Raw genomic sequence first — 19,111 nt, 5'->3', positions numbered from 1 at the left:
TTAACCAATGTTGGGAATGTAGCTAGTTGATGGAATGCTCCTAGCAACCTTGGTTCTATCCTCAGAGCAGCAAAATACTAAAATTAAAGCAATAACTGAGCTTAAAAAAAACAGGAAACAGAGAAAATATGCCAAAATTTGAGTCTTCTGATAAGGATACAAGAGTTATATTGTTTTATAGGTGTTTGAAATTTTTTATTAAAATATTTTATTAAAATGTTTTAGGAACTAGTACTTTTGCTGCTATCAGAAGCTCACTTAGAAACTTGGTTAACTATTAAGGAAAAATGAAATTGTATCTGAATTACTCATCTAACTGTCATAAAAAGAAGCTATGGAAACCTGAAGGAAGCTACTTACATCCATTCTGTAGATCTGTAAGGTAGTCGCGGAGAGGATGAGAACAGAGTATACAGTAGGAACAGCACCAAGCTACAAGTTAGATATGAGCCGGAATCTCTGTGATCGTACAGTGTCAGTGTGGCTGTGGCATTGGACTTCTTCCTTGCTATTCTCGTCATGTGAGATTTCAGGCGGCATTGGGAAGCATTTCATTAGGGATAGCGGGCTCTACTCTCCCTTCCCCAGGAGTGGACATGCTAGACACTGCTCCACCACCGAGCTCCGTCCTCAGCCAAGCTCCACTCTCAATCTAAAACTAAAATCCCTGAAATCAAGGAATTGTAGACACAGGGGATATAGGAAGTGCACACAGATAAAATTATATGAAGTGCACACAGATAAAATTATATGAAGTGCACACAGATAAAATAACGATAATGCAAGTTAGCCTGTTGCCTCTACTTGGTGCCTTCCTTTTGCCATGTAAGATTTGATTCTCGCCTATATCCTATAACCCTTAAAATGACAGTGTCATTTCTGAAATCTTGTCTGGCTCTAATGTAGATGTTCTACCATCTTTTGTGGTTGTTTACGAGAAAGGGTCAAGGTAGTGAAAATGTTACACACACACACTTTCAACCCTTACGCCAGCAATTTAACAACAGTAAATTAAATAAGTAAATCCCAGCCTTGTGTCACTGATAAAATATAAAAAATAGACTCCTCCTTCAACACAAATGCCTACTGGCCTTCCTCCTTACCTCCCTCTTTAGCTTTTCTCTCTTCCGTTCTAGCTGCTTTTGGAGTTCTTTCTGCCGTGGCGACAGACAATACGTTGAGGTCACTGGAGAGACATTGGCAGACTGTATCCTGTGATTACATCTCCTGCTTCTTTTATTTAGATCTGGGTTGACAGCAGAGCTTGGACGAATCTTGGGGTTGGGTGGTGGCTGAGGGACTTGAGCCAGTGGCTCCTCTGTTGGGGAGACAGCCACAGTGTGAACCTTTGCTGCAGGCTCTTCTTTCTTGACACCACCAGCAGACGGGGTGGGAGACCTGAGCGGCAACTGGGGGGTTTCATTGTCTGTACTGTTAGCACTATTAATGGGAGGCAGAAAGCCCTGACTCTCGATGTCTTGTAAATTCATAAGTTCAAACTTCCCATCTCTCTCTACCAGTATCTTCCTATCGTTGTCTTCACAGCTCCTGTCAGGAACTGACAGGACCACCTTCTCTTGTCCTAGTTCACCAGAAATGCATAGCTGAGACAGTTTTCCAGACATATTGTTTTCGTTTTCTGAGAAAGTTTGGCAAGTGTCGCTGTCTTCTAATGGTGGGACTTCTAAATCAACTAACTTGTCCTTGAACTTCAGTTTTCGCTGCCTTTTATCATTCACAGGCTCTTGATTCTGTAGGATCTTGTTCGCCTCTATAATTTTCTCCATAATATATCTCCTTACTTCCTCGTCCTCTTCTTCCTCCAGCTCTCTCTGATTTTCCTGTTTGAAGTCCTGGAAGGAGTTCTCACTGTCTGAGTCTGATATGGGATCCAAGGGCTGAATGCTTGGGACGGAAATGAAGTCATTTCTTCTGAGGGAGGCCTCGTCCTTTAAGGGTTTATCTGGATCAGAGAGCTGTTGGCTGTGTTCTGTTTCTGGTTCATCCTCTTTTAATTCCTGGTCAAGATCGTCTTCCTTCTTGCAAGTCATCTTTAAAAGAGACATGAGACTCTACTTACCAGTACAATTGAGATTCTGGTCATTTATTTGGGGGACAATTGAAATGGATTTTTTTTTCTGTCCATGCAGTTTACTTTATACACAGGGAAATTTAAGTGCTTCTGGCTTACACTTTACTCATTATAAGCCATACTTTTGAGCACCTCAGAGAAATACTGGGAAAACAATGAGTCCTCATTATCACGCTCTAACTCTTCAACCCTCTGCGCCACATCTGGAGCTGCTCCAGCTGCAAGACATTACTTCCACCTCGCCTCTCAGGAGAGCTCTGCCTCCACTCCTTCTGGACACTTCTAATATGATGCATGAAACTGGCCTCAGAGAAGCTTCACTTTTGCCTTTCCCCCAAATATTCTGCTTCATTTACGACTTTACCACGTAACAAGTCAAGATGGCGTTAAATCTATAAAACCCACTGCCTTCATTTCCTCAGACTCTCCCCATTAATTCCCTCAAATCTGAATAACTATTCTTATTGTTGTCCTTCTAAAGTCACATCATTTGATATCCAGTCATATTCTTTGTTACATCATCATTTATTGACACTAATTATATATAAATATATATGTGCTGAGTGTGTGTGCACGTGCGCACGCAAGAGCACACTAGCAAAAGGAACAGCTAGGGAAGGTTCACGTTTCCTGACTTTCCCTTCCATATATCGGAACAATAGCACAGCATCCTGGGTATTATACTTCTACAAATGTGTGTGTGTGTGTCTCAGATCAATCCTTTATTTTTTCCTCTATCTTCATTACTCCCAAGCACTAATTCTGTCTTAAAGTTTCAGTTATTAGCTGGAAGATTATATTTTTAAAGGATTTATTCATATTAAAAGTATAAACACATGATTTTTTCAGGCTTTCACCTTTGATGTATAAAATCATGTTAATTATTTATTTAGATTAAAATTTCATTATCACTTGAGCTTTGCTAAATGCATTTTAATTCTCATGCACCCAAGCTTTAAGGCGCAGAATTTAAATCCTCTGATGTCTCCACTTCTTATCTCCAAGACGGGGATAATGGTATTTAGTCAATACACATCAAGAAAACATTGCGAGGTTTAACTGCCATACCATTAATGGAAAACCTTCCAGGTGGCGAAGCACTTGCCAAATGTGACTGTCACGAGCACTATTGGCGGTTTACACATACCTCTATTATGCCGCCATTACTTTTTTCTTTATCATTGATCAACCACTCCAGGTCCTTCTCAAAGTCATCCTCATATTCCCCACTTTCTTTTGAATCTATCGATTTACTTTCATCCATTTCTCCACTTGTCAATGAACAATGCTGTAAGATTCAAAGATAAAGGTGCGTGTTTAGCCAGTTGAGAGGTGGCATGGGGACAGAGATCAGTGTCGCAGGTAAGCTAACTACCACATAGAAACGTGTAACAGGAAGTGTTCGGGGTAAATGTGTTTGTACACACCCCTCAATGGCAACGCATTTCCACGGCAGACATTTCTAACAATGCTTTCACCTCCTCCAGTTCTCCCACCCCCAATCTATGAGATTTCTGCGGTAGATAAGAAGGTGGAGGCTTAGGAAGGGATTTTCCCCATCCCCTGCCAATCAGCAAAACTGCAGGAGCGAATGATGCAGTTTGGGCTTTGTGTTGAGGTTTAGTTCTTAGCTATTTGATAAAGGAGTCAGCTAACTGGATAATAATCATTTCTAAAATATTAATTGTACTCTTTCCATATATTTAATTTTCACATTCCTTTAAGCTAAAATATAAAACAGGCTTTCTTGACAAACTCAAAGATAAGGCTTCAATAACTTCTCAGTGGGAAGTTGAGGGCAATAATATTTTGAGGTGACTTGGATAAGCCGACATCCACCGTCAAGACAGGTTAAATTACTTAACAATCTACCTCTGAGCTATTAAACAAAGACTTTTATGCATCATGACTTAGAAAAAATATTACCTATATGAAATCTAAAATGCTAAATTCAAAACCAGAATCAATATAACAAATAAAAATATATCAGACATATTAGGAGCTATTAAAGTCATACAAATGTAAGTTAAAAGAAAAAGGCATAGGGAACGTGAATGAGAATTAGATGAAGTTGCATCAAATCTGAAGTGTAGTTGAATTTCTCTAACTCCAAAAGAAACACTGCGACCGGCTCTTGTGTCAACAAACAACATAAGCAGGAGGTCTTGTTGCCAAGTCCCTTATGCCTTTCAAATGAGTCACGGGATTTCCCACCTCCGGTTCTTTAATCACCATCACCAGGACACGGTCCATATGACACACACGGTACACACTGGAATACAATGATACCTTCCGTATCATTGTATGACTTAGCATTTCCTACTTTATTACTGTGAATTTCGCACATTTAAAGTTTAGCATCAATAAAAATCTACAAAAGTAATACAGGCCAGATCCACCCTCAGTAGTGAACTACAGTAAAAATGAATTCTTTGCTCTTAAGTCTGTGAAAATCCACGAGTGGGTAGGTGTCTAAAGACCTCAGTGTGTATATATATATGCATGTCATGCTGACAACTTTATTCCCAGATTAAAAATATTGAAAAAGGCATTAATCTGATACTTCAGGCTCAGTCTTGTCCTATATAACCTTTTAAGCAATCCTTGTTGAATCACCAGGAATCCAGAAAACAGTAACGAGAAAGCTTTTTCACATAAAATAAGCATTTAGCAAAAATTATTTTTAAAAGCAGTTAAGCAAAACCTCACAATATTATGAAACCATCAGGTCCATCCTACCTGATGCATTCTGATTAAGACTGCGGTAGTATGAAATATTTTTTTTTAAATTGCAATCTGCTACAAGTTCTGACACTAATATTTAATAAAATTAGGCAATGATTTGAATTCGTATTGAGCATTCTAAATTGGCACCAACTAAATGGATAGCATTCCGTGTGTAGAAGCTAACATTCAGGAGTGATATATTTTTTTTCCATGCAAGCCACCTTTCACATTTAAGAACTTTGAGAAGGGGTATAATGTGATAAAAATGCAGAGCTGGCGTCTAAGTCACTCTCTGAGGGGTTCCCCTTGCGCATGGCTGCAGCGATGCTGTGCCAGGCTGGGGAGATCCTGGGGCTTATCCTGGAAAGACAGCTCATCTGGAGAGCTTCACCTACCTCACCTCCCCGCTAACCCAGACGTTTATCCTCTTCCTAGTCCTCCCACCAGAATCTGCGTCCTCCTTCCCTCCTCTCCCTCCAAGTGCCCTCCTGCCTGTAGAAGATGCAGCGGCTGGGGGCACAGAGATAGCCCTGGGAGCTTACCTCTCCTTTTCTAAGCTCTGGTGAGGCAAGGGTGACACCCCCGGGCTGGCTCCTGATGCAACCAGCACCCGGCTGCCATGGCAACGGCGCGTCTCTTCGGTCTTCATCCGGGCACCCCACTCCTGAGGCTCCGTAGGCTCGTGCGCAGCCGCAGAGCGCACCCCGCGAACACCCGCACCTCACGTCACGCCAGGGTTTCCCAGACCAGGAATCCACACATCGTTGCGGTTTTCACGCTGCACGAGGGCCTGGCGAAGGACTACTGCCTCGGGCGTGGATTTTGTATAACTCAACAGATTTTGAATTTGTTGCCAAGACTTATAAAAGTGCACTTCGGTTTTCATTTTCTCAAGTTAATATTTTTAAAAAATAGAAAATTGTTAATTGCTGTTTCGATCCTCAGTTTTTTAAAAAAAAACAATCAAAATTTTACTTACAGGAAGGAGTTATGAAAGTAAATAGAACTTTTACTTTAGCATTCAAGCTTATCATGACAACCAGCTACAGTTTCCCCATAACTGCCCTAAATATCTGTACGGATAAAAGGAAAATAAGGTAACATTCAGGTTGTGATGACAGGTAGCAGGGCAGATAACCAGTCCAGCCAGGAAGGAGCTCACGAAATAGGATACAAACAGAAAGGTAGGCGAGCAATGTGGCGTAGGTGAGAATTCATCTTAAAAAGGGTGGATTGGGAGGAGATTAAAACAGAAATGTTTTCTGCGAAGTCTTTACTCCAGAGTTTACTTTTGACAAATAAAACCGAGTATGGGAGACGAACGGCCGCCATGCCCATAGAGAGGGCTGCTGGTGAGAAGACAGAGGCGTCTACTCCTTTTGTTGACTTGAAGTACGCCAGCTGGCGTGCTGCATAAAACGAAACCCTTTGGCTCATCACCAGCCACTGAGGCCCATCGCGGCCCCTCGGCGATTGCAAACATAATGTGGAAATTAATAATGCGGTCTAGGGATAAAATTGTCGCTGCTCCTTTCCTTGGAAAAGTTAATAACCGCATTTGCTCCTACGGAACTGTGTGCTCCCTCTCAAGTCGAGACAGGGTTTTAAGCATGTCCCTTACCCATATAGTCACTGAAATGTCTGATGAATATTTATTCTATGAATTAATTGTAAGGTTTACAAGCTAATTTTATTGTGGTCAACTTAGTTATAAGTGTAACTGATTTCATAATTTCCTTCTAATGCTGTCTGCTAAGAATGAAGTTTACAGAAGGAAGGACTCTTTGATGATTAGAGATGAGAGAGGAACATATTTAGAAAATAGGACATTTTAAAAATCAACACTCCGATAAACAGAATAATGAGAAGTACCACCAGTGTACACGATTTACACACAGGTAGGAGGATGATGGTGGGATACTAATGTCAAACTTTGTAATTTTAAGTCCAGCAGGTCAAGGTACCCACTCCACCATATGTATAAATGCCTTTTAATGCCCTCTTTTCTCTGAGATTGTTATGCCCCCATCCACGAAGTCCCCCCCCCCAAAACCAGCAAGGAGACAGAGTCCTGTATGTTAAAGCAAAAAGCCTTTATTTTATGCAAGTTCGCAAACTCGGTCTCTAAGCATGTCTAACGTATTGGAATAAATGGAGAGCCCTGAGCTTAGTTAGAGTTGGGTTTTTATAGTAGTAAAGGTGGAGGTGAGGGGCTGACATTTGTTTAGGGGTGTCCTGGTGAGTGTTCTGGCAGTGATCCTATCTTGGAACATTAGGCATTTCCTTTGGATGGTCTGTTCTTGGGTGGTGCTTGGGTAATCTTAGTTTGTGGTTCTTCTGCAACCAGGTATTGCTTTAGGGTAAACTACTGACACTCAGGCCTCTATTAAACTTATCGATGGCTGAGTCCTACACTGGCAGGTGATAGTGGTTGGAAGTAAAGAACTTCCTTTGGGTGGTCCTGTTCTATTTAACTTATTGTGGCTGGCTCCTACAAGATGAGCCCACTTAGGCTGCCAGTGACCCACCAAGGAAAGAAAATGAAGAAAATGAAGAAAAGGTGGACTTAGGAAGAACCAAGTACATGAAGAAGAGGAATTTGGTTGCTGTTATCTTTCACTTGATTTGTCAGTGTTAATTATCAATATGTCACTGTATTTTGCCTGTAGAATATAGAAATATGTGAATTAAATTGACTGTGCACAAACTTGGTGAATGTAAAATTGCAATACATTTTTATCTACTGTTTTAGTTATAATTATGAAATTTAAATGTATGTATCCTAAAATAATATCTAAGCAATCGATACTACCACCCCAATTTATGTCTTTATTCATTATACAATACATAGAAATACAGTGTAAATTTAGGTACCTTCTGTAAATGCTTTGACTTGGCAAAGACATTATTTTACTTAAAGAAGAAGAAAAATCAGATCGGTCAAAGTGTGAAAGATTGAAAAGATGCGACAAAACATTCTATAGAATGTTCAAAGGAGTATAGTTCATAGAAACTATTCTGATTTTTGCAGAGTGTAAGAAGATTTTGTCATCAACAAGTAGCGGGTGACTCAGTACTAAAGAGTCAGATGTGGCTCCATACGTTTGGTGTGAACTACCGTAACCACTGGAAACCTGACCCCCACCTAGAGTCCAGCTGCAAAAAAACAAATGCAAAAGGCTTACAAGATAGAAAGATATTATGAAGTTCATAAGCCTCTCACAGACCTTTGGGTTTTGGCTTTTTTTTCATAATTCGGATTTCTGAATTCTCTAGCCAGTGCTAAAAGTGAAAAAATAATACATGGGATTAGCGAAAAAATTTAGATGAGATTAGTGAAAAAATTAAATTAGTGAAAAAAATTAGATGGGATGTTTAAGTGGGTTTAATTTTCTGCATTTTACTTCTATGTGTTCTACCTTGGCTGCTCATTCATTTGAAGCAGTGGTTTTCAACCTTCCTAATGCTTCAACCCTTTGACCCTTTGACACAGTTTCTCATGTGGTGACCCCCAACCATAAACTATTTTCATTGCTATCTCATAAATGTAACTTTGGTACTATTCGGAATTATAACATAAATATCTGTGTTTCCCAATGGTCTTAGGAGATCCCTGTGAAGGGGTCGCGACCCACGGGTTGAGAACCGATGATTTAGAGGCTGTAAGGGCTTCATTACTGTAAGACTGTATAGTTTCCACTTGGGAGGCAGAAGCAGGCAGATCTCTGTGAGTTTGAGGCCAGCCTGGTCTACAGAGTGAGTTCCAGGACAGGCTCCAAAGCTACACAGAGAAACCCCGTCTCAAAAAGCCAAAACAAACAAACAAAACCTGTGTAGTTTGAAAGTAATTATTAAAACTGAGATTTTGTATATTAAATATTTGATAATATAATGACATTCGGGTTTTTTGCTGTTTTAAAAAAGATTTAGTTATTCATGTCTTTTATGTATATGAGTGTCCTGTCTTCATGAACACCAGAATCTGCCCCATTACAGATGGTTGTGAGCCATCATGTGGTTGCTGGGAATTGAACTCAGGACCACTGGAAGAGCAGTCAAGTTCTCGTAACCACTGGGCCATCTCTCCAGTCTCCAGACAGTGTTTTTTAAACTTAGATATTCATTGCCTTCAACTGAGGGATTTCTTGTGGAAGTAAGGAGAGAAAACAAGGAATGTAATAATAAACAATAGCAAAAATACAAAATAATAAACACACTATGTTAATAAATTTTTCATTGCTAACAAATATCTTCTAGAAGCAATTTCCCAGGAGGAAAGCTTGACACCCCAAGGCATGCTCTGTGTTTCTGGGGTGCAGCGAGGTGGAGGGTTATGTCAGAAGTGTTTGTCAGAGACAACTCCTCACCTGTGGTAACCAGAAAGCTGAGGGGGGGCTGTATTAGATTGTTCTCCCTTTCACCCCCTTTTTTCCAGCTGGAAACTCAGCTTACCACATTAAGGACGGCTTTTCCTTGCTACAAAACACTCTCACAGCCATACCCAGAGTCAACCTCTCCTAGTTTCCCAGGCCTGTCCCATTCCAAACAAGTTGACAATATTAACCATCACATATGCTGAATAAGTTATGTTATATGATACGGTATATCAGAAATATTTCATATCTAACTATAGTTATAATGATAACAGACCTAATAATTAAACAAACAAACAAGCAAATATTCTTTTGAAATTTACTCTTGAGTCACACCGGAGGCCAGAACACTAAAGTGTGACTGTGACCCACAGCTCAGGACGAATGCGTTTCTAGCTCTTATGCCAGCAGCACATTCCTAGGAACAAATGCTCTAAGGAAAGAGGTGTTTGTAGTGTAATTACTTCCACGTGGTCGTAGATTTGTTCAGCACTTTGATAGCAGGCCCTGGCCCCGCAGGGCAGAAGATTAAAGGGATTTCTTGCTGGGAGGCTCCCGCTCACTTTTATATGATTAGAAGCCCCGTGACCAACCCTTGACTGCGGATGAAGGTTTAATAGGAATAAATCACCATGGCAAAGAAACAAAATTTATCTATTTCTGTTTACCTTCTAAGAAAACAGCAGACATCATATGCTCTTCATTATTGACATGGAAACCCTCTATTTATAAGTCAAGTTTTATCACCTAATGAATAATTTCTCTTTGAACGTAAGTGTCCATATGGTTGAACATGTTGTTTACTAAATAAACTGGTCTGTACATTTAGCTTTTTTCCATGTGCAGATTTATACCAGAAGTTCCTTTTCTTTTACAGCCAGACAAGAATATTTAACATGACAAGTAAAATAATAAACTAGAAAACGAAGAAGCAAGGTTACCAGGGTGTATAAACACTATTGACTGAGGATAAAATGAACACTGTCTGCTCATTGACATCATGAGAGTAGGGGCTAACACATCCTTCAAGCCAGTGTTCTTCATTTTGCTCAGTTATTATTTTTAAAAAAATCCTTGTAGGTTTATAATCTGTCTATTTTTAATTCCCTTATGCTCTTTAGTGTTGACATTACCTAACAAAGATGACACTTTGGTTTATTGACAATTATGACCTACTATAAAACGTTCATGTGGCTAAAACATGCCCCTGAAATCAGAGGCTAAAATCAGAGCAACATCCTTGGTCCAGCGAGTTGCTGATGCAGATAAGGCAATTCTGGAATGCTGACACTAAGAGCCTGTTTTCTGGGACCGAGTTTCACATTCAACATTCTTTGGGGCTGGGGAAGTATGAAGATGTGTACATGGTCTTGTGACCAGAAAGATAAACATACAGGTTTGTTAGAAAAACATCCCATTTCTTAGCATTTACTTTTGAAGTGATTTTTTTTTCAGTTTTCTTTTTCACTAAGAACAACAAACAATTTCAGGAAGACTTTCAATGGTGTGTGTGTGTGTGTGTGTGTGTGTGTGTGTGTGTGTGTGTGTGTGTGGTGTTGCTGGGGATCACACTCATGGCTTCACACACACTAGGCAAGGGCTCTACCACTAACACCCTCTCCAATCCTTTAATAACTTTTATTTTGAGACAAGATCTTTCTCTCTACACCCCTGGTTGGCCTGGAACTCCCTATGTAGAACAGACTGGCCTTGATTTCATAGAGATATGCCTGCCTCTCCCTTCTGAGTGCTGAGATGAAAGATGTGTGCCACCCAGCAACTTTTTTTTTTTCTTTTTGTAACTAAGGCATAGATAGATGCCTTCTGGTGGTTTCGTACAATGATATTATTTTTTAAAGTGTGAAGATATTGTCATATTTTCCTGAGAATATTAATTTGACTGTGTTTCAAATGCTGTACTATAAGTTGGCTTTGAGTTCTTCTAGTCAATGTTTACCTACCTTCTTTGGCAATTCAGTAGTAGTGGCTACACACATCTTCTCTGGGTTGTCAAATTTATTAGACTCATTATAAAACTTAGATATGATAAGGCCTTTGGCTGATCTTAGCTGATAATGCGCACATCTTTTCTTTTGTATCCAAATGTAAAGAGTAAATGCTCCAAGATTACGGAAGGCAACACTGAATGAGCCCTGACAACAACCAGAATGTGTTTTAAGATGTGCTTCAGGACTGTAATCCCTGTATATGGGAAGCTAAGGCAGGAAGAGCAGGACTTTCAGGCTAGCCTGGGCTCCACAAAAAGAATATATCTCAAAATAACACCACCACCACAAATGAGGTCATCACCCTCCCCAGCTTTCTGGTAACACTAGCATAAGATGCCAAACCCCCACCTCACCTCCAAGCTCCTGAGGAATCAGGACCCTTCTCGCCCTACACTCTCATCTCCTCCTGGCATGCCAAGCATCCTAACCGCCCCCCTGCTCCCTGATTAGAACAAGCTACTTTCTGCCCATCTTTGCTCTTTCCTCTGCCTGGGATGTTCCTCTGTGGATATCTTGTCCGGGAAAACCTTCCGTCATTCAGATGAGAGTGGACATCCATGTCTTGTTCCTGCTCTTAGGGCACAGGGCCTGGTTTCCCACCACTGTGTTTGGTGTTAGACCTGGGCCTGCTGAGTTAATAAAGAGGCTTTCCTCTCCTGGCTATAAAGATTTTGTCATCTAAGTAGGTGTCATAATTGTTCCCCTCTAGGATGCAGATGTGATGCATTTATTTATCTAAGAGCTGGCACATCTGGTCAATGGCTTGCTGTGGGAGCATGAGGACCAATGTTCGGATCCCCAGTGCTCACAATGAATTCCAGGTGTAGTGGCACATGCTGTAACCCCAGCTTTGGGTGGGTGGACACAAGAGGATTCCTGGACCTCCCAATCCATGCAGCCTAGCTCAATCAGTAATCTCCAGGTTCAATAAGCAAAGTATATGCACATGAATACTTCCAAAGGGATCCATTTTGAAAGTTTCTGTGGCTGTATCTCTGCTTCTTTTAGGGAAAGAAGTCTTTAAAAGTGCTACCTTTGTAAATGTGCTTTGGTTCAGTGAGAGTTATCATTAGTGTATTTTGTTGTAAAGGTGGATACTTCAAATTTGATGTGGCAGTAAATTAATACTCTCAAAACGCTAAAATTCAAACACACCTCAACAGCGGAAATATTCATCCTTAAGAAGTGAAAGGCAACTGGATTAAACCATCTCCCAACTTTCATCACTTCTTTGTTAGAACATACAAAACAGCTGTTTTCCCCCTATCTACTCCATAATCAGAGTCAAAGATGTTGAGGAAAACTTTATGTGGCAAATTCCAAAATATAAAAGTAGAAGCTAGTACAGATTCTACTTTCATAGTAACTGCAAAGCATCGATAAATGAGCTATAATAGCATTATTAATAATATGTTTTATGGAGGTCACATAAGTGACCTTTAGGCTGTACATGTGAAGCACTTTAAAAAAGAAATTGTTTAGAGGATTAAATGGAGGCAACTCTCAAGGAAACAGCACATGACTTTTGTTGCATACTGTGTTTTTCCAATGTCTAAGGTTAAATCCACATTAAAATGTTTTCTTAAGAAACCCAAAGTTTGCAGCCAAGCGGTGGTGGCACATGCCTTTAATCCCAGCATAAGTCAACTTTTAGGAGAGATCAGTCTATGAGTAGTCAGGTTACTGGAGAGGATAAAACTTGCAGGTGTGGTGGGAGTGGGTAGTGTAGGTGAGAAGAGAAGAGACAAACGAAGCCTGGGCTTTTCTAACGTTAAGGTGTGAGGAAGAAAAAAGGAATCACCAAAGAGCTTCAGCAGAACGTAGAGGGAGGACTCAGAAGCAGGCTGCAAAAACTAAGGACGGGATGTGCGGTGGGAAGAGATGCTCTGAACCTAAGTGAAGAAGCGAGTTAGGGAAGGGAGACAGGTTTTGTCAATCATGCTTCCTTTAAGAATTATATTTATGTATTCATTCATTCATTCATTCACTTATTCATGTGGGGTGTGTGTAGCTCAGAGGATAACTTGTGGGGGTGGCTTCTCTCCTTCCACCACATGGGTCCCTGGCATCAAACTTGGGTCATCAGGCTTGACAGCGAGCCTTCTGATCGGCTCTGCCGGCTCCTCTCCTGGAAGGGTACTAATGATCCAGAATGTGCAAGGAACTCAAAAAAGTAAACGCCTTCTCCCAGAAAAAAAAAAATCTGGTCTCCAATCTGACAATTCTCAAAAGAAAAGGTGTAAATGGTAAATAGACATACAAGACAGAAAAGAAACAAAAAACCCAACCAAACAAAATACCCCAACAGGTTTAACACTCTTAATTACCAAGAAAATGAAAATTAAAAGTAAATTGAAATTCAATCTTATCTCAGGAAGATTTGACTATCATTCATAAAAACACAACAAATGGTACCATGTGGGGGGAGTGGAGAAATCCTGGCACACTGCTGGTGAAGAAGGCAAATGCATGCAACCACTGTGGGAGCTGGTGTAGTCACTAAAAACTCCACGAATGGTCCAGCTATGCCGTTCCTAGGCCTACATACCAAACAGATTTATGTCAGTGAACTAGAAAGATATCCGAGCACCCATCTTTGCCATTGTACTTTATGGACTGACCTGATCTGGAATCAGTCTAATGTCCAGCCATAGATGAGTGGGTAAAGAAAATGTGGCAGATATTCACAGTGAAGCTTTATTCAGGCAGAAGGAGGAACAAAATTACATTATATGCAGGAAAATGGGAGGAATTGGAGGTCATCCTAGTACTAGAATAAGATGGACTCGGGAAGATAAATATGACACATATTTCCTCTCATTTGTGGAATCTAGACTTCAGTAAAAGAAAAAACACGAAAGTAGAAGGGGGATATTTGGGAGGAGGACGGGAACCAGTGATTGTGTGTGTGTGTGTGTGTGTGTGTGTGTGTTGGGGGGGGAGAGGTAAGAAATAACGACAGGGGAACATGAGGAAGTGCATGATGAGATGCTGTATGGAAAGGAGAGCTACTGAGCCACGTCAGATGATGCCGACGGTCACTAAGCCAGAATCAAGACCACTGTTCTGTAGCAGCCTTAGTGGGACAGTGAGCATGAGCAAATGGAGAGAGTCAGCGGTATACAACTCTCCAGGCCTCTGTGATGGGGAGAATGGAGACGTACATTTAAATCCTCAGGAACTTAAGAAAAAATAAAGTCATTTAAGTGTAGAGCACTATGAAAACAGAAATACTAAGTATTATAAATTTCTGAGCTCTCAGTGATGGCTAACTGCAGTTATTCTGGAATGTGGTCTGTTTTTAATTTTTATTTTTGGACTAAAGATGTAGCTAATGTGAAACAAACATGAAAATGATTGACATTTTGGAAAGAAAAGCGACGAGATGGAGAGTCAGCAGGCCACTGCTCTTTAGCAATAAACACCTCTCCATCCCAGGTTTATTAAAGGTGTTCGAATTAGTGAGGGGACTTCGTTTCCATTACGACTGTCCAGACATCTCTGAAATAGTTAGACATCCACAACCTGGCTAGTCTGAAATGCCCAGGGGCAAGCCAATATTTCTGCAGTATAGCACTGAATGAGTTTGTATAAGCAGCTGGACTTTTGTGCAGCCTTCCTAGGTCTAAAATGAAAACACAGGATCCCCGACCCCCACTCTCCCCAGCAGAGTGAAAGAATGATCCACCCCCATTTCTGTTTTCTCTTCTGTGTTTTGACACAGTAAGGAGCTTCAGAACAAGGAACAGCCCTTTACCCCCAGCTTGAAACCTTGGAAGCACTTCCCCCAAATTCACCTCTTCTCTTGATTTCATTTCCTCCTTTCCACCCGCCCTCTATATTTCTCACTTTTCATTTTCTCTCTAACGTTTTCTCTAACTCTGGTGGGCAAGAGCAGTAGCCATTTAAAAGATCGTAAAGTTGTCATCCCTCCCTGAGGACATGTTTTGGTCATAATCTCACAAACTCTAAAAGAAAAGGACCTCTGGATCCTTAGAGAGACATACATGGATCTAAATAGCAAGGAGAAAAAGGCAAGATCTCCTGAGTAAATTGGGAGCATGGGGGTCACGGGAGAAGGTAGAAGGGGAGGGAGAGAAAGGGAGAGGAGCAGAAAACAATGTATAGTGCAATAAAAACAACAAATAAATAAAAATGAAACAAAAACAAAAAAACAAAATTAATAAAAGAAAGAAAAGGACCTCTGTCTGCAACCCTGAAGCATCCTGTTAAAGGAGTTGTGTATTACCTTGTAGACATGGGCTTCTTCCAATCTTACATCTGTAGAATGCATGCTGCCTCTAACTAACCATATTCAGCCTGCTGTGTTTGCCGGCCCCCTTTCCTGTGGAGCTAGATCACATGTTCTTGAAACAGTTCCAAACCCACAGTTGATGTTTTTCATTCTCTGGTTCTCTTTTGCCTATTCTGATTTCAAAACAAAGCTGTTTATTCCTGGTTTAATGGTTGACTTTTTTTTCCATTAGCCTGCCTACCTTTCTGCCTACCTTCCATGGTCTCTGTATCCCTGGAGGGTCTAGAATTCACTTTATAGACCAGTTGGCAATGAACTTGTGGCCACCTTCTTGCTTCTGCCTCCCAAATGGTGGGATTACAGGTATGCACCACCAAGCTCACCAACATAGTCATATCTCTTTCTGTTTTTTTGAAGGCATGTCTTTGGGTAAGCATGAAATGGCTTATGCCTCAGGCAATGAGCCTGAAATGCAGAGAAAATATTTGTAGGGGGTATTGACAATACAAAACCTAACCAGGAGTTAACTTAGAACTTGGAGATCTTTTGCTGGTTGCTTGACTAAGTTCTCATTGTGAACACAGCCTCTGGCCATAGCCTCTTGATTATCTAAGCACAAGACATAACCAAGATGTCACTATCAGGTTTCTTGGTTCAGGGGCTGGATCTGTGAGTGCTGATCTAGATCTCATGGCCCATTCTTGGCAGCACTCCGAGAACATCAGGAATTATTGGGTATGATTCTGGAGGTGATATTGACAGTCAAGTTGTGAACTTTGGTACTTAAAAGAGGGTAAGAGGAGGAGGAGGAAGGGAGAAGATGCAAGCCCATTAAAGAAGTGAGCAAACCTGGGAACTTCAAATATTTGAACAGAGAGATGATTTTACTTTTTAGTCATGATTACTCTTGTGATTTTTAGTAGGTCAGATCATGGTTTGGAAATGTCTGTTGTCATCCCCCACATCCGCAACCGGCTTACTTTAAAGGAAGACAGTTAGGTAAGAAATAATGATATAGGGTGGGTCCCATGTATGGGTTCATACTATGAAGGTTTAAAATACTAGGGGTGTATACCCAACATTCACCAACAATCTCCTTCACTCAGAGATTCGATGTGCGTTTTGGAAGAGTTTCAGAAAACCCAATTTGATTTATTTCTGGAGTTTTATAACAGATTCCCTAAAGCCCAGCTGCCCTGTTTGCTCTGTCTGGCTGGAGGGTTTTCACTTCCAAAGGTGGTCAGAATCTCCCTGGTGGAGGAGAGGCCAGGACAAAACTGTGGGTAGGCACAGGACAAAACTGAGTCCTCTGCAGGCCGGATGCTACCCTCTGGTCTCCTGCTGCTGTCCTGGACTTCAGGGACTTGATAATGAAATTCACTTGGAAGGTTTGCATAGCTTTGTCTCTCTTCACCCATGTGACTTGGACCTCAGTGCTGCTCACTTCTCCATCAGCTACCCATTTTCTCTTCCGGATGTGTTAGAATCCTCAGTGTATTGCCTGACTTTTGCTCTTCCCCAGCCTGGCATCTCCCTCCATATGGACCTGCTTTCTGAGCAGGGTCTGCCTCCTTCCACCTTTGTCTCCATTGCATATTCCATAACAGGACTTAAGGGAAGCGACTGTCAATTTACAGGATTCAGGAGGGAATCAGAACTGTCTGAGCGTCTCCACTTCAGGGTGTGAAATTTGGGGGAAATTTTTAAATTTCCTATACTGCTTTTAAATATGAGCACACATGGCCAAATGCTAACTTACCAATCTAAAACCACTCCCCTTTTTCTATTTCTACAGCTGGAAATTAAGAAGGGCCCTCCTCCCCTACATGGGACTCATTACAATGATAACTCAACTAGCACTCTTAGTAGCTACTCAAATATTAGCCCTGTTCGCTGCCATCAGATTACAAGCCTTACTAGTGAACTTCCTTGTTCCTTACCATCCTAGCCAACCATAGAAAACGACCCTGCTGATGGGAGTAGCAGATCCTTCAGTTCCAGAGAACAAATGGGGGTTTCTGTTTCTTAGAGGTTCCAGGGGAGTAAGCCAGCTTCACATCACATGCTCTAGCCTGGCCTAGCATACAGGCCAGTGGGACAGAAGCAGGTGCTAGGTAGGACCATAAGCTTCTCTTGCAGCCTCAAGAGGGAGGGACTTACAAGATGACAGACAGCACAGCAAGCTGTCCTGATGATTCTGTCAGAGCATGGGGGTTGGGAGGACTAGCAATCAAGCTGCAAAGGGAGTAGATTGATTTTTGGCAAGAGAGGTATCTGTAGCAGCTCTGATCTAACAGTAGGAACCATGGCTCTTTTATATTTCAGGAAGCAATGAAAACCACAAATTAATGATAAGCAGAAGGTAAAGCATGGATCGCTTCTATTGATTTTCTTTTTGAGCGAAACATTTGGTTCGAGAGTAGTTTTGAAATTGATAGCTACAAATTAATTGTGACTGGAAAACCAGGGCCATGGAACTCATTTCTCAACCATACTGAGTGCATGCGACCGCTGTTTTTAAATGTGTTTCCCATTCCTTCCCAACAGTCCCGTGAGACAGCGTCTTGTTTGCACAGGAGGGAGCAGCTCAGTAGAGTGCAAAGCAAATACTCAAAACCCACCTGACAGGATTACTGAAGAAAACAGGAGAATCAGTATGACGAGTGCTTTAGAGAATCAATACTGTTCACCTTCCTGAGGATATAACACGCTAACGAAATGGAAGGCATCATCTATAGGGATGTCACGAGGAAAAAAATATATTGTCTTGTTTTACCATTCAGACACATTAACTTGCAGTGTCCTGTATGCCCAACATTGTCATTTTAATCTTAACTTTTTATGAAGGTGTCCTTCTTTAAAAAATGTTGGGCATTTACTAATTATTAGATCATCACATGGCTGAGTCTATCAAATACCTATAATTCAACATTCATGTAATACCAGGATATTTGCTTTGCAATAAATGACAAAAATAATACACAAAGACTTATAAACATAAAAGCCAGCTAAGATACATGGGAAGAAACTATGGGGTGGAAAACCATATCTGAAATATTTGCATGAAAGATGCCCTGTCTTTTAGTGATAATGAAAGGCCTTACTAAATAGGCTGCAGAAGGAAACTATTCATTTGGGTGCTGTGTGATGAGCCTGGCGTGTTGATGAGACTGATTTGGTCTTTAGTATACAATGAGAAATGATTTGCGGTTGATGCCATGAAGGTACTTCTCTGGGTATCAGAATAGTCTGGGGTGGAACAAAGAGGCTTTGGAGTTTCAAAACGAGATTTCCAGCCCTGGTTTTTAATTTCCTTAATGTAACATAATGTAATTTCCTTAATGTAATGTAGCAAAGGGACTGGAGACTATTTGTTTCAGCTTCCAAAAAGAAGAATGCTTAAAGGGGAGATGAGGGATGCAGAGAAACCAGGGTTGCAGTCAGTGCCAGCTCCGAGTGCTGCAGCAGAAGCACGGGGCAGAGGGAGAAGGACCACAGCATGGCAGAGTTAAGGCACTGATGGCGGGTTACCTGGGAAGGTGAGATGGTACAGCTTTAAAAGTATGTTGTCCTAGGAAAGCTTTTAGGAGATTTATAGACGTAAAGCTTCTTTTGAAGATGAACTCAAAATAATATTGAGTAAAACGGGAAAATA

At 41.0% G+C, this 19,111-nt stretch overlaps 1 protein-coding gene across 3 annotated transcripts in view; it reads right to left on the bottom strand.

The window, feature by feature from the left end:
- The window catches only part of Ccdc181 (coiled-coil domain containing 181), a 13,178-nt gene extending 7,714 nt beyond the window's left edge, over positions 1 to 5,464 (bottom strand). For 2 of the 3 annotated variants that reach the window (XM_013352484.1, XM_005363994.1), the window contains exons 1-3: positions 5,362 to 5,464; positions 3,240 to 3,380; positions 1,104 to 2,051 (exon numbers count right to left, since the gene is read on the bottom strand). In XM_013352484.1, coding sequence (XP_013207938.1) covers positions 1,104 to 2,051; positions 3,240 to 3,356 — 1,065 coding nt within the window. In that variant the 5' untranslated portion in view covers positions 3,357 to 3,380; positions 5,362 to 5,464. Of the gene's footprint in view, positions 1 to 1,103; positions 2,052 to 3,239; positions 3,381 to 5,214; positions 5,234 to 5,361 lie in introns of those variants that run through there. The other variant, XM_026787631.1, reaches the window with a different exon arrangement.
- Positions 5,465 to 19,111: the final 13,647 nt, after the last annotated feature.

The sequence above is a fragment of the Microtus ochrogaster genome (genome assembly GCF_000317375.1).
Source record: "Microtus ochrogaster isolate Prairie Vole_2 chromosome 6 unlocalized genomic scaffold, MicOch1.0 chr6_random_2, whole genome shotgun sequence".
NCBI lineage: Eukaryota > Metazoa > Chordata > Mammalia > Rodentia > Cricetidae > Microtus > Microtus ochrogaster.
Note: the sequence above shows the minus strand (reverse complement) of the source record. Positions and strands in the feature narration are given on the sequence as shown.